Raw genomic sequence first — 14,631 nt, 5'->3', positions numbered from 1 at the left:
AGAAACACTGAAATGCTAGCTAGATAGCATTGGTTTAGTGAAAACAAAAACATGCTCCCAGCAGTGTTATCTGTTGCAGTAATGAACTTTTGCTGTGTGTTTGGGCGGAGGTTTGGATATTTGAGCTTGCTGTGTCTGAAGTCGCTCAGTCATTTTTTATCAAGTTCACCATATCAGCAGTGATGGAACGAAATGTTTGAATGCTGGTGTATTCCTGCAGGCGATTTTGAATATAATTTTGAATATAACAGTAATAATAATCATCATACAGTAATATCATATATTTTTATTTACAATTTATTTTATATAATGTCTTGAAACTTTCCAGAGCACTATTTACGCAGATTGACAGATAACATTGAGCGTACATAGCACCCTCAGGTCACCGTTGATTACTTGTCACATTGAATGCTAAATAAATAAATTGAAAATAAAAATATTCAAATGAAAGGCGAATTCCAAACAGAAGTGAACTCACCTATGTTGTACTACCTTTGAAGGGCAGAACCCTTTGAATTAAGCTCCTTGAGGGCATTCTCATCTGTTTATTATCAAAACTAATAATGCACAATCATCCAGGTACTTGTCATTCTGACAAGTACAATAATAATAACATATATGAGATTATATTTACAAATGATTAAACCAAATTGAATGTTTGTCTTTTTTTTTTACTTTTTTCTTGCCTAAAAACCAAAAGTAAAAATGTTTTCCCTGCAGTAGGTTTGCATTTGTTAGAAATGGTTTAATAAAATATTTAAAATCAATACTTAATACATGATATAATTTGCTCTTGAGGCAAGTAGCCATGTTAAAATCAGGATAATGTACAGCCAGTCGGTTGTCATAACAAAAGAAACCCCTTCTGTGTGATACTTGTCTCCGCTTCAGTCCTTTATACTATCATAAGCGGGCGCCTGTACTGTACAGTATCCCATACTTGCATTGGAATGTCTCCACGGTTACTATGAAAAATAAGCCACATCACTAATTGACCAGTGTGAATTTTCTAAATTCCTCAAAACAACGAACAATTTTCGAAGTCTGACTATCTATAAGTAACTCGAGATGAGACATTTTTATACTCCACGTAGACTGTAAATCATTAAAAAAAACTATGTAACGTTTACATTACGTTATTGTGCTTTTTATTCAAAGAAGCTCCCTTTTGTTTATGTCTTGTCCTCTCCAATATGGCAGCATTGTTGAACCCATAACAGCAACAGGCCAAAGCCTTGAATGCGGTGTCTATTTATGTCTGTGACTGAATGTACCCTTTGCTAACAGACTTCTGAAACGGCGCTTTGTGAAGAGAGAAATCATAAAAAATGGTATCCTTTTCCCAAAGTGCCCGGCGACGGCACAAAAACACAGTTTTAAATTTGACCAAAATGTGCTTGAAAAAGTCCTTGAATTTGGTGTTGATGAAAGTGTGGGAACCCTGCATACTATACTGTACAAATAAAGGCACAAAACCTGCCAAATATTGTAATCACTGCCTGATTACACTGCCTATGAAAGTGTAAGTTTGCTGATTGTCAAGCCACTTTGTATTATTACAATAATGGCTGTATATGTAAATGGACAATGTTTACCCTTATTTTTTTAGTTACTTGCTGAGATATTTCCATTTACTTGTCCACAAAAAAATTGCCGGATATGGGTTGAAAATCTGCAAACTTAACCTATAATAATATTGCCTGTTTAACTGAACATTACTTTAAACACATGGCTAAGTATTGTCTTAGAGCTATTGTGATATGAACATCACTTTGTTGTTTCTCAGTGAGTCACAGCCACCTCTGGCTGATTAAAGGATATATTTTTTGATTGTAACATTGAAACATGCATTTTTAAGCTGCTTTGAAATTATATGCATTGTTAAGCTCTATACCCTTACGACAGCTATCCTGGGTTTTACTGTGGAAACACTGCAACCATGAAATCATTTTTTTTTTCTTTTTTCAAATCAAGGTTTTAAAAATGGTTCTGATGCTTTTGAAACCATGGTGAAAGTCTGTATAGGTTTTCTATATGTTGTAGTAATGTCATAGTTATTGTGGTTTTGCTACAACAATCAATCATTGTAGTAGATTTTGTATGGTCTTACTGCAAATGCTGTAAAAAAACATGGATATTCCATATGGGTACAAATACTGTATTTGTGTGTTGGTCTGATAAATGTAATGCATTTGTGTATTTAATCTGTTAAAATATTAAATTTGCAGTTGTTATTGAACATTGGTTTTTATGTTGAATGACATTTTGGTTAGCATGATTTAACGATTATAAACCGTGGGCCGCCAGCAAATAAACCAGCGGTTTAGCAGCGGAAATATGGTGGCTGCCGCCGGTGGACCGCTTGGGAAACGATGAGCAAAAGGCCGGTGGCCCGCAGGTGGTTGCCGCCGGTGGATCGTCAAACCTTTGTTAATCACAGATCTAAGTCTATGTAAAAAATCCAGTGGCTCTTGGTCGAGGGAACCAGTGCGGCACAAACTAAAAAAACATCATCCATGTGAGACTCTTATTTTACACACATAATTATTTTTATTAGGTTATTTGTGTGAAATGGTAAAAAAATATTATCAGAAAGAAAATGTGCTATGTTTTGTCTGATTTAAAGAATAACACAAGTTTGGTTCATATTCCAACTAATTGTATAAACTGTATAAAGTTGGTGGTTTGAAGAGAATAAAATAATATTTTGATTGTTGTATTTTATGCTGTTGCATAAATTGTTAGCCTGTCTGTTCATCGACAGTTTAAATGAGAGAAAATTTCTCAAACATTTTCTTTTTGTTTCTCTTTAGATCATCTGTCTAGCAATGAACCGGTGCCAGTTCAACGCCAGAACAGAGACAAGCCTAGAATGGATCTTGTAAGCATTGTGCCTGTAGGCTCATTAACATCATGCTGGTGTGTTTTGTTGTAATAGATTTTGAATGAAAATATTGGCTGCATTTACAGTATTCAACCTATTGTTAGATTATTCTTAAAGAGTTATATTGATTTCATCAGTTGTCATCAGGCATTGTTATATCACATTGTTCAAAAAGCCATTATTAATGGATGTAAGAAATAATAATGTACTGAATAAAAATGTTGTTGTACATGGACTTCTGTCACTTATTTTGAATTTGTTAAATTTTAACAGTATTCATGTAAACTATTCGTAGAGATTTTGTACTGCTAGTGGCACATATTGTAAAATAATATGAAATACAATTTACAATACTATTTAGCAAGTTATAATTGCAGTAAAGTTACTGTGGAGTTATAATACTGTGAAGCCAAATTGTGGTAAGGGTTTTATACTGTACAATGACATTACAGTATGGAGATTATAGTGTAAAAAGAAGTTGCAGTACAGTCATATTACTGTAAGGTACATATGCAGTTAAGCTGCTGTAAGGGGGAACTTACGGTAAGTCACTCAATAGTGCTGCCAGTGACTTACCGCAAAAATACAATGAAAAGTCTAACTGTAGGTTAACCATGAAATATTTAATAATTTTGAAGCAAAGTCCTACATATTACATACCTAAATAAACTATTTTTTTGTCAGAACTCTAAATGATGTATTACTTTTAGGCATCATTCAGAATCGTAAAAGAATCGCAATCTCTATTTGAAACAAAAGAATCGTGATTCTCAATTTATCCAGAATCGTGCAGCTAAAGTTTTGGTGGGTGATTGGCATGCTAGACAAATAACAGTTTGATCATGCATTGCTAGTGTTAATAGGTAGGCCTTTGTTCATTCTTGTTTATCCATGATTTCAAACAAGAATCCTCCGAATGTTTTATGATTGTGATTTACCTTTTATGATTTGTGACTTGTCTTTGCGATTGCAGTAGTGTTAAATTATTTTGTTTATTTATGTTTTACCATGTTGTAGCGCCTTGAGTTTAAGAAAGGCGCATTATAAATAAAATGTATTATTATTATTATTAGTAGTACAATTTGTTGTTTTTATATATGTCTTAATTGTGTTTAGTGTGTTATAAAATATTTAAAATCTGTACAAAAACACTAAAGGAGGGTAGCCTAAAAGAGACACACTAACTTCATGTAAGTTCCCAGGAAGAATTGAGAACTGATGTTATCAGATATAAGAGATCCAGTTTTACAGTCTAAGAAAATTATAGGATAATCTGTTGCAATTTATTTGTAAAATGTATCAGAACTCTTCATACCACTCATCATTCAAACCCTCTTACGAAAAAAAAAAAAAAACATTTTAGGTGTGGTATCAAAGTCCTTTTTTGGCATTGGTCTAATGTTTGTTGTGTTTAACATTGAAAACTTTCTAAATATTTGTGATGGTTTGTAGCTGATAACTGCTGAATATTGCTGCACAATTTACTGTTAATTAGTGCATTTAGAAGGTGAGAAAATTAAGTCTATAGGCTTTGACAATTTGTAGACATAAAATGCGTATACATTTTAAAATATATTGTAAGGTTAATATTTTATAATATGATGTTTACAGTGAATATTAATTAGGACACATGCAATTGTTTGAGGAATCATCATATAGACCTGTGGTTCTCAACAGGGGAGCCGTGGCCCATGCACAAGGGGGCCCCAGCTGACTTCCATGGGGGCCTAATATTTTAAAATTGGGCAAAATAAGCATTTAAATACATAAAAACAAGATATTTCTTAATATTTGGCCATTTACATAATGAATAAACATTTTTCCAGTTAATTTCAAGCTCTAAAATATTATTCACAAAATTTGCATGAAACAGCATGTTCCTTTTATTGGTAAGTAACTGTAGTGGTAACAAAAAGCAGGTTGTTATGCTGAAAAGAGACATCTATATATTGCACAAAGTGTTTCAAAGGTTTTTGTTTAAAGACATTCATAAACAAGGCAAATGAAAGCATGTATGAAGGCCATTTATAAAAAGTGCAGTGGTAAAGTACCCTTTGAAAAACTGCATAGGAATCCTCTACACCAGAATGAGTCCAATCAGATTCTTCATTTTCATGTGTAACACTAAGTATTAGCTTTGAAAATTAAACACACACAATGAAAGCCACAAATTACAATCAATTATAATCAGACAGTTTCCCTGTCACTGTAAAGTGCAAAACAACAAACAGTGCTTACAAGCCTTAGCAGTGTGCACGCACACAGTTTAAAAATGCAGCTTAGATTTAAGCTGTCAAATCTTGACCATTTGACCCAAGAGATAGAAGATTTCTTGCTGCATGATACCACTACTAGATATATGAGGAACAATGCAGAAGCATTTTGTGAATATTTAGAGAACACACCACCAGAAGAATACAAGCGAGAGCAGAATTCCCACGACCGAGTGGCTGGCCAGTGACATAGTGCCTGTGTTACACAGATCAGAGGCACAGCAGGAGAACCTGAAGCTGGAAATTTTAGGAAATTTCTGAGCGATTGTGCTGTAATCACATTCAGAGTATTTTATACACTGTCTGTGTATGTCACCACCTAGAACAGGGGGAAGGCACAAAGTCCAAAAAAATGAATAAGTGGCACTACTGTGCTATTTTTGTAGATTTCAGGAAAACACAGTGTGCGTGAAATAGGTCACCTCTCTCATAGACTGACACACAGGCATCATCATAGTAGCAGTCTCGTATTTTAGAGCATGTTCCAGTGTAGTCCTTACAACTGTAGCATTTAATGGCAGAACCTTGAGAGACAGAGAAAATATAAATACAAAAAAAGACAAATACTTGTTTGTAAATAGAATCAGTGACAATTACAAGAAATTAATACATACCAAGCCCCACCAGAGCGAGACTGAACACCACACACACTCCAACAGAAGTTTTCATAATGCCTTCAATTTATCCGTCTAATCCTGATCAACACAGAAAGAGTCAAAGAGGTAAAAATGAGAGAATGAAGGGGAGGGTTTTATTAAAAATAAAATGATGTTTTATTTCTCATTATTACTCTTGAACAGTTTTAGTTAGGTTGATTTATATGTCTGTTATGTAAACGGTTCTATTGCTTTTATCATTAGGTTTTAAACAACCTAAACGTGATTGTAAATGTTTAGCATTTGTTTAGCAAATCATCTTAAATTACACACACACTATCTTACATTATTAATATTATTTAAATAATTTGTCTTATAATTTCAATAAATATCAATCACAACTTAATTTGCAGAACACAGCACATATGACAACAGGGGAAATTGGTTTGTTGCTGCAAAAACTTCAATTGATAAATTAAATTACAGCGGGTAAAAAAAGAAAGAAAATGTGTATCTGATTTTGTGAAGAAACAAGAGTGACTAACAACTTGTCCCAACCTAACAGTTATAAAAAATAAACCTTGTTTTGACCACATATTCCCAAACCTTTATTTAGTTGTCGATGCGTTCCCTAATGTATGCAGGTGTTCCATTGTTTAACTATCAGTTATTATACAATTAGAAAACTAGGATATTTTATATAGAGTATCAAAATATCTCAGTTCACTACGTCTTGGTCTTCCCTTCATTAAATTATAGATTTACTAAACATTTTTGTTTTATATGGAAAACTGCATTGGTTGTGAGCGAGCTGGAAATCATATAAATGCACAAAAATTTACACAAAGATATAAATTATACATTTTATTTGTGGTGATATCTACAAAACAAGGCTAGCTCAAAATAAGAATGTGCAAAAAACAACCCGAACAGTAATAAGGCACACATTTCCTCCTTCACTCTTTTGAAAAAGCATTTTTCTGCAAAAATAAAAACTACTGCCTAATTTTTAATTTATAAGTTCCAAAATGACAATTTAAATCAGCCTGGCTGACAAGCAAAGCATGTCCATGAAGCAACATAAAACATTTCCAATTGATTTTCCATTATGGCAGTATTTTTATCCATTACTCCTCTGTAGGCTTACCCCGATGTGAAGAAGGAATCCAGCTGCTGACAAATCCAAACAACTCTGAAAACTGAAGAGCTTGAGTCCACTCACTCTGTCCTAAACACGCCCACAATGCTCGTCAAGAAATCCAAATGTATTCAAAATATTTTAGCCAATCATTCAACATACCATCGACAATCTTGGACACATAGGCTATAATTGTGATCTGCAGCTGTGTGTGTATTATTTTATGAAACCGACAACATATTTTCCTATATAAATCACACGTTTCCAAATATCTGTTCATACTTACATTTAGTCATTTAGCTGACGCTTTTAACCAAAGCGACTTACAAATGAGGTAGAATAGAACAATAGAAGCAATTGGAGCAACATAAGGACAACAAAAAGCTTAAGTCCAGTAAAACTGGTCTCATGTAGCCTACCACAGTATACAAGGCTAAGGTTTCTTTTTTTTAAGGATAGAAAGAGTAGAAAAGAAATAGAAGTCAGAGCTAATCGGTCAGGTGTTGAAGAGTTTTCAGCCGATTCTTAAAGATGGCAACAGAATCTGATGGTCTTGTCGCATAGGGCAGATCATTCCACAAATGTGGAACAGATCCAGAGAAGGTACGTGAGAGTGATTTTTCCCTTTTTGGGATGGCACAGAAGACGTCATAAGGTTGCAGAGCGTAGGGATCTGGCGGGTACACACTTAAAACATTAGTAACTTCATGACAACTAGGCATGTGTTTGGATTGTAACGTTAATGATTTACTGACCTAAAATCATTAAATCACTTACTTTATTAATTATGCAAAATTTCCGGAGTAATTTACTGCATGGACATTCCCCATGAAAATGTGCTGCCAAGATCCCTACTTGTTACCATATGACAACAGATTATGCATTAGCAGACATGGGTATTCTGCATTTGTCATTACTGAACATGGAGTCAGACAAGGGCCCATTCTGTTGTGGCACAATAACAGATGTGTGTGGTTCTGAATGAGGGATGGCGTGAACCAACGGTCAATTACATTGTTATTACACATCTAGGGCCATTAAATACAGAAATAACTCAAATAATGTCTAGAAAAACAACCTGAAATTTTACCCATCATTTTTGTAATAAACAAGAATAACTAGAAAACAAAAATTTAATTTATAACATTGATAGCCTTCATGTTTGTTGTCTAGGTCTAAATGTGACCACTTGAGAGAATTAAGAAAAGCAAGTGTTTTTCTTTTCTGTGAGAGTACTTACATTTAACTCGCAGAAATGTTGCATTCACTTATCTAAATGTGTCATATCATCGGGCAGTCTCTGATCAGTGCACACAAACAGCAGATTTACAAGCACTCTTTGACATACAAATTAAAATAAAACAGGATGAGAGGAGAATCAAGCCAAAAAAAACCCCCAGCACAACAAAGAAACATCAGTCAGACTACCAAAAGGCCTTTTCAACTTGTTGCCATGACAACTGACACCTACAGGTCGGGTTAGAGTTTGGGTCAGAATGAGAAATGACTCCCCGTTTTGTGTTAGAACAGTAAGTGTTTGTTTTAAACCAAAGCATGAGACAATAGCATTATGGCTGGATTCTTCAAACAAGATCAATGATTTCTTTGTTCTTATTTAGTAGAAAACATTCTGATCTCAGAGATAAACAAATAAAATAAAATGTTATCAATACACCATTACCCTTTTATTTGCTCCAAATAACAAAAATCACATATACAAAATAAAAACAGGGAGTTATTAAAGGGATACTTTGCCCAAAAATGAAAATTCTGTCATCCTTTACTCATTCGAGTTGTTCCAAATCTGTATACATTTCTTTGCTCTGATGAACACAGAGAAATATATTTGCAAGAATGCTTATAACCAGACAGATTTTGCCCCAATTGACTACCATGGTAGGAAAAAATTCCCCAGAACTGTTTGCTGTCCTACATTCTTCAAAATGTCTTCTTTTGTGTTCAACAGAACAACAAAAAAATTATAAAGTATTTTTTCCTACTATGGGAGTCAATGGGGGACAAGATCTGTTTGGTTTAAGCATTCTTCCAAATATCTTTCTCTGTATTCATCAGAACAAAGAAATTTATACAGATTTGGAACAACTTGAAGGTGAGTAAATGATGACAGAATTTTCATTTTTGGGTGAAGTATCGCTTTAACCAGCCAGACAGGGCTATTTAACCAGCCAGATATGGCTAAACCAAGAATATAATAACTGCTGAAAAATCCCACTGCACTGCATTATTTTGCAATGATTACAATACAACTGCAATCTTTAACATGAAAATCATATTGTCTTTACACAAGATAAGGTTAACTTGCCATTATGAGGAAAAAGTGTCTATTCCATTCAAGACTGCAAATTTTTTCCTCTCACACTACCCATTTACATCAGTAAAAATTCAGAAATTAATAACTATTTTTTTCTCGCTCTTCGCACAAATCTGTATAACATCCAGTCCTTACGATGATCTGAGCTAAGGAGAAGGCAGATGAGGTCTATTTAACATTCAGTGTACTTCTATCTGGATGTGTGTGAGAACAGGTCTCTGCTAACCAGCAAACACCAAGTAACTAATAAATGTTTGATGATCGCTAAAATGTGTTGAAGCTGATGCAGTGCATGAACAGACTGGTTTGAGTCTATGTGCTTTTATCTCTTTAACTGGACCAGTTTCATATAACAGAATCTCCCCTGAAACTCTCTGTACAAACACAACCACAAACGGATATACACAAACACATTCACACTGCACAGTCATCAGTACAAATGGGATTAATTTGTCTTGCAAACTAAAATAAGAATAGTTAACTCTGCCTATCTCTCAACACACACACACATGGTCAGTAATTTCTCTCTTAAGGATTACTACAATTGTGTGGTGTACAATAAGTAGCAGGTCATTGTGAAACCCGCGAAACCAATATCTCACACATACAACAAACTTTCTGTCTTTCACTCAACCACAAAAAACGCTAACAGACTCAAACATATATATACAATGATGTCACACATTCACAGGCACAAGCGCACACACACACGACTAGAGACACATGTCCTCACAAACTGGAGATAGCGCTCAAGAGGTGACAGGCACAAAGGCGCTGAACAATAAACAATGCATTCCTAAAAGCTCTGTTTGTCCCCCTGTGCTCCTGTTTGAATGAGCGTGCCTGGGTGTGGGTGGGTGTTGCTGGCCAAGCATTAACATGTAAAAGTGCATCAGACGTGCCGAGGGCAGCGTCCTCCCGGATCAGCCATGTTTATTCCACGCATGTCTCCCTCCTCATAGTCATCTGTGTCTGATGAATTCTCATCATTATAGGGAGCAGACACTTCAGTGACCGAGCACTAAATGGAGAGAAATAACCAATGAGGGATTTAGAATTAGTACATACTAATAAATACAAATCCACACACTTGAGCATCTTGGATGTGATGGTAACAGCAGCTTATTTTTGTGAGAGAATACGGACTCACCGACCGCACCATTGATTCACGGAATGGTGGGCACACCATGTGGAATCGTGGGATTGCAACGTCAAACACTTCCTCTTTGTTCTTGAGCCGGTGGAATGTGTAGTAGCCTTCCATGTACTCGGAGGTTGTGGAGAATGTGGTGCAGCTGGCGTACTCGTGAACTTTACCGGGTGTCATTACTGGAAACTCACCTGCATGTACATCACATGCAAAAAGCACCAGTGTAAACAAGATTTCGGGCCATTCTTGCAGAATAAAAAACCTGTTGTTTATTGATCCGACAATACTGCATTAAACGGCCTGAAAGATTGCAGCTTCTGTTGGACTAAAGAAAAAATTCTCATGCTGAAGCTTCTGCATATTTGTTACCAGAGGAAAGTTGATTCTTACAAAACAGAAACAGGGATGGGTCTTACCCACAACACCGGGTCCACGGACCTCTTCCACATTTCCGTTTGCATTCGTGATCTTCCAGTATCGACTGTCTAGCTGGCATGCGTTCTCTGGCAGGGCCGACTTTGCCATCTCAATCCTGATGCATATGGCACAGGTCAGAGGTTGCAGGTTTAACCCACTGTATCGCCCTATTGAGCCTTAGCTCAGCTGCATTGTGTTATTGCTCACTTTGGGAATAGCAAAGAACAGCTTCATCATTTCAGTAAGAACTGTGTGCATTCCAACTAACCCTGTCAGCCTTTTGTAAACATACTTTCTTAACAAATTGCTCTACTGAGATCCCTATTTTTGGCAATATAGAATAGCTAGTGAAGAAACAGAGGCGGCTGCTATTAAAATTTGAGTAAGCAAAGCGAAACGTTATGAGATTAGTTACAGAGATACAATGTTCAAAGTATAAAATGTTTTTAAGATTACAATAGCATGTTTATCACAGTCTGTGCAATCTATTAACAAACATGGAATAACACAGAAGCAGAGCTCAAGTCTTGTTCTAACAGGCTGAATCTGATTACTGTAGTCCTTTGTGACGTACCTGATTCTGTAGGTGAAGAAAAAGTGTGGCGGATGGACTGAACTGAGCTCTGGCAGAAAGGAGGTAGAGACGGATACGGTGATGTCACCAGTGGTCGCCACACAGCGCTTGTCATGTACATACCTGAACAAACACAAACAGAGAAAAAGGAGCCACTTGGTTAGCACTTATAATTTGCTTTTGTGATGTAAGATGCTGACATTAAGAAATCATTTACTTAAAAATGAACACTTTCTGATCATTTACATTGTTATCATCTTATTTGTTTAATATAACAAGGTATGGTGCATAGACAACCTGAATATCTGGTCCCGAATGATGGGGTATTCTCCCGTTACGACATTATCGACGTAAGAGGTAAACCACTCAGTAAAGTTTGAGCCTGAGAGACACAGAGTTAAAATAGTCTAAACTGGTTTGTGAAACTGAAACGCATTTAATGCAAATCTAGCACTGTTACCTGTAATGAACATGTCAATAGCGGAGGGATCTTGTGCCAGCTGATCCTGTGAAGTAAAAGCACATTGATAAGGATAGAGGCTGTGCTATAAAGGAAGACAACAGCACCTCTCACTGGTAAAGCTGCAACAATGCCAATAAAATCCCACTTTTTATCTAACCCTAAAACACATAAATCGCACAAAAATATGTCAATCTGATCTTCTAGGCTGCTGTTTCATCCACTGTGTGAATTTTTTTTTGCAGAAGCTAGTGAAAGTTAGCTTTGCACCATAAACACCTGCACATCAGTGAAACATCTGTTTTACTTTCATTGCCATTCAACCCCAAATAAGCCCTGTAAAAGTGTGTTAATGCATTGTAGAGCATTGTGATCTAAGAGTGGCCATCTAACCGGGCATTGATAGAAGATCTCACTGCGCATTCGTCCTTCCGTGCTCTCGAGAGCCATGTACTGGCTGAGGCCGGTATGAAAGCAAAAAGTAAGCGGAAGACACTGTCGCATGCCCTTCCTCTGCTGAAACCCTCCTGCTGCTGTCTCAATATCCAACAGGTCCTCTGAGCGATAGTGATTGGACAAGGCCATGCTTCCCATCAACCTGTGAAGGAGAGAAGTGGGCGCAAAGTGGCTTTTAAGATGGGAACACATTATAGAAAGCATGTCTGCTTTCTTATAATATATATTATAACAATTAATAATAATAATTAATTACTTAAATGACAAATGTATAATAATTACAAATAATTTAAGGGATTACATGCAAATCAACAAGTAGACAATGAAAAGAAAATCAAATCTAGATGAGATTTTAAATTGACTAGACTTCTGCTGTCTTTTTACGCATCCAGCCATGTGCACATTCCTCACAGAGTACTGATAAAAGCATTTGCATGTAAAAGTGAAACCAAAAATAAAAACTAGGTGTGTCAATCAGGTTCTGCCTAAAATATTTTAACCAATGTGTTGACATGACATAAATTGTTGGCTAATAGCGATGTGCATGAAAATGCACTCATTGATATCAATGTTTTGAATTATACCTAATATTCTGAATCGCTAATATAAGAGAGAATTCTTACCCAGGAACCACCAGTTTCTGCCCATTGTGTATCCTATATGAGCAACGATAGTCATTAGGGAGTTTGCAGCCAATCTGAGCCTCAATGGTGTCAAGCTCATCCTCCCTCACTCCCTCTATGCAAAGAAAGGGAAACACAAGTTTAATATTTAAAAGTCATCATTAAGGCTACTCATATTATACATATAAACACATGTGCATTGCAACTTTAGTGTATTTTTCAATGACTTCCCATAGGTTTTTCAAAACATGGACTGATGTGTGTTAGTGTGGACAGACCTTTGAGTGAAGCTATCATTCGAGGGCATTTCTGATTCAGGTAGCTCTTCAGGTCATCCCAGGCTTTCTTGAGATTGCTGTAATAGTCAATGTAACGGCCCAGATCGGTGTAATACTCCCGAAACAACTCCTTCCAGGTCACGCCTCTCTGGGCTTTATCTGTCCTGAAAACAGAAAGGCATTTGCCATCATGATTGCTAAAAATGATTATAACAACACTTTTGGATTACAACAAATATAGTACGTTTATATATCATTAACTGAATTTCATTATTTTAGGGTGAGCTTACTCTGTGAGAAGCCAGTGCTTTTGACAAAGCCTCTTCCATAGCGGGTTGTGACCCGTCAGCTCATTGAGTCGACGACTTACAAAACTGCAGCTGAGAGAAAAACACACAGACAAATATAGTCTTTTAAGGGTATAACGTTTTGAGGGATAACCAATACAATAATAATTGTATTGGTAAAAATGAAAGCGCGACATCAGTATTAAAGTGTTTAGAACGCTTTACAATAAAGCACTAATAAACAAAACCAATTACATTAACTTTAGGATGGTCAGCAGGATCACGTGATTCTCACCACTCATTTCAAAACCAACACATTTATCATCAAAGCATGGATTAACTCAAGATACCCAAAGCATGTTCAACTATTGTGAGAGTGAGGTTGCAGCAGACATAAAGCTTTTGTACTTTTATGCACCGCAGCTGCAATCGTCACTTGTCATCTATGTCAATTTACATTGAGACATGCACTTTTATATTCAAACATAAAACGCATAAGATAACTAAGTGAAAGATGTTTGTCTTATCAAAGATATGAAATTAAATTTGTCTATCAAACTCGAATTGCACTTGGTTAAGTAATAACAAGCTATCCTGCTAGCACTGGCAGCTAACTATGCACTATTTTACAGCTCATTTACGCAACAAACATTCTTAAAACTTGTTTCTTATACCGCGGACAGACGGAACAGCCTCCGTAAAAATGTTTACCTGTTCAAATCTCTGAAGTCCAGAAATGACAGCACCAGGAGTAACGGATCGGAAGGTAAGTTGTCCAGGCTGAGTGTTATGGACGTTGCCATCTTGGTACCAAATGCAGAGGCGAAACCCCGCCCCCTTGACTGCGATGACAAGAGGGCGTGGCCGCACGTTGTTCTGTTATCAAATAATGCGCACATGTTGTGACACTATTTATTAACCCCGTGAAAATGAGTGAAGAGACGAATGCCACAAAAATATTGAATTTGAAGCATTCCCAAAATACCGCCTAAGAAACCACAAATAGTTTTAAAATAATAAAACGTTTACTATATCGAGTATTGTATTATATGAAGAAAACTGGTGTTTTACAGTATCATCATTTGTAACAATTTTTTTCATTCCCAATGAGAATGTTTGCTTTTTATCACCTCAAGATGGCATCACAGATCCATCCTATGGCG

The 14,631-nt window shown here is 36.1% G+C and overlaps 2 protein-coding genes across 4 annotated transcripts; both read right to left on the bottom strand.

The window, feature by feature from the left end:
* Positions 1-4,743: 4,743 nt before the first annotated feature.
* LOC130550181 (CD59 glycoprotein-like) lies at positions 4,744-6,959 on the bottom strand. Its single transcript, XM_057327586.1, has 4 exons — positions 6,901-6,959; positions 5,772-5,852; positions 5,580-5,681; positions 4,744-5,476 (listed from the first exon to the last, which is right to left on the bottom strand). The coding sequence occupies exons 2-4, from the start codon at positions 5,824-5,826 to the stop codon at positions 5,277-5,279; spliced, it is 357 nt and encodes a 118-aa protein (XP_057183569.1). The 5' UTR covers positions 5,827-5,852; positions 6,901-6,959; the 3' UTR covers positions 4,744-5,276.
* Positions 5,821-14,364, bottom strand: fbxo3 (F-box protein 3). Of its 3 annotated transcripts, XR_008962356.1 has the most exons (14): positions 14,180-14,364; positions 13,472-13,561; positions 13,182-13,345; positions 12,904-13,018; positions 12,218-12,422; positions 11,825-11,870; positions 11,662-11,746; positions 11,365-11,487; positions 10,790-10,905; positions 10,374-10,564; positions 7,669-10,244; positions 7,178-7,564; positions 6,901-6,981; positions 5,821-5,852 (listed from the first exon to the last, which is right to left on the bottom strand). XR_008962356.1 is itself a non-coding variant. In XM_057327585.1 (11 exons), exons 1-11 carry the CDS (start codon positions 14,269-14,271, stop codon positions 10,116-10,118), a joined length of 1,356 nt encoding a protein of 451 aa, XP_057183568.1. In that variant the 5' UTR covers positions 14,272-14,364; the 3' UTR covers positions 7,078-10,115. The 3 variants fall into 3 exon arrangements, 1 of the variants encoding a protein (XP_057183568.1); XR_008962355.1 differs by having other exon boundaries at positions 7,178-10,244; XM_057327585.1 differs by lacking the exons at positions 5,821-5,852; positions 6,901-6,981 and having other exon boundaries at positions 7,078-10,244.
* Positions 14,365-14,631: the final 267 nt, after the last annotated feature.

The sequence above is a fragment of the Triplophysa rosa genome, unplaced genomic scaffold (genome assembly GCF_024868665.1).
Source record: "Triplophysa rosa unplaced genomic scaffold, Trosa_1v2 scaffold251_ERROPOS137759, whole genome shotgun sequence".
Lineage (NCBI taxonomy): Eukaryota > Metazoa > Chordata > Actinopteri > Cypriniformes > Nemacheilidae > Triplophysa > Triplophysa rosa.
The sequence above is the reverse complement of the archived record's forward strand: the minus strand, read 5'-3'. Positions and strand labels throughout refer to the sequence as shown.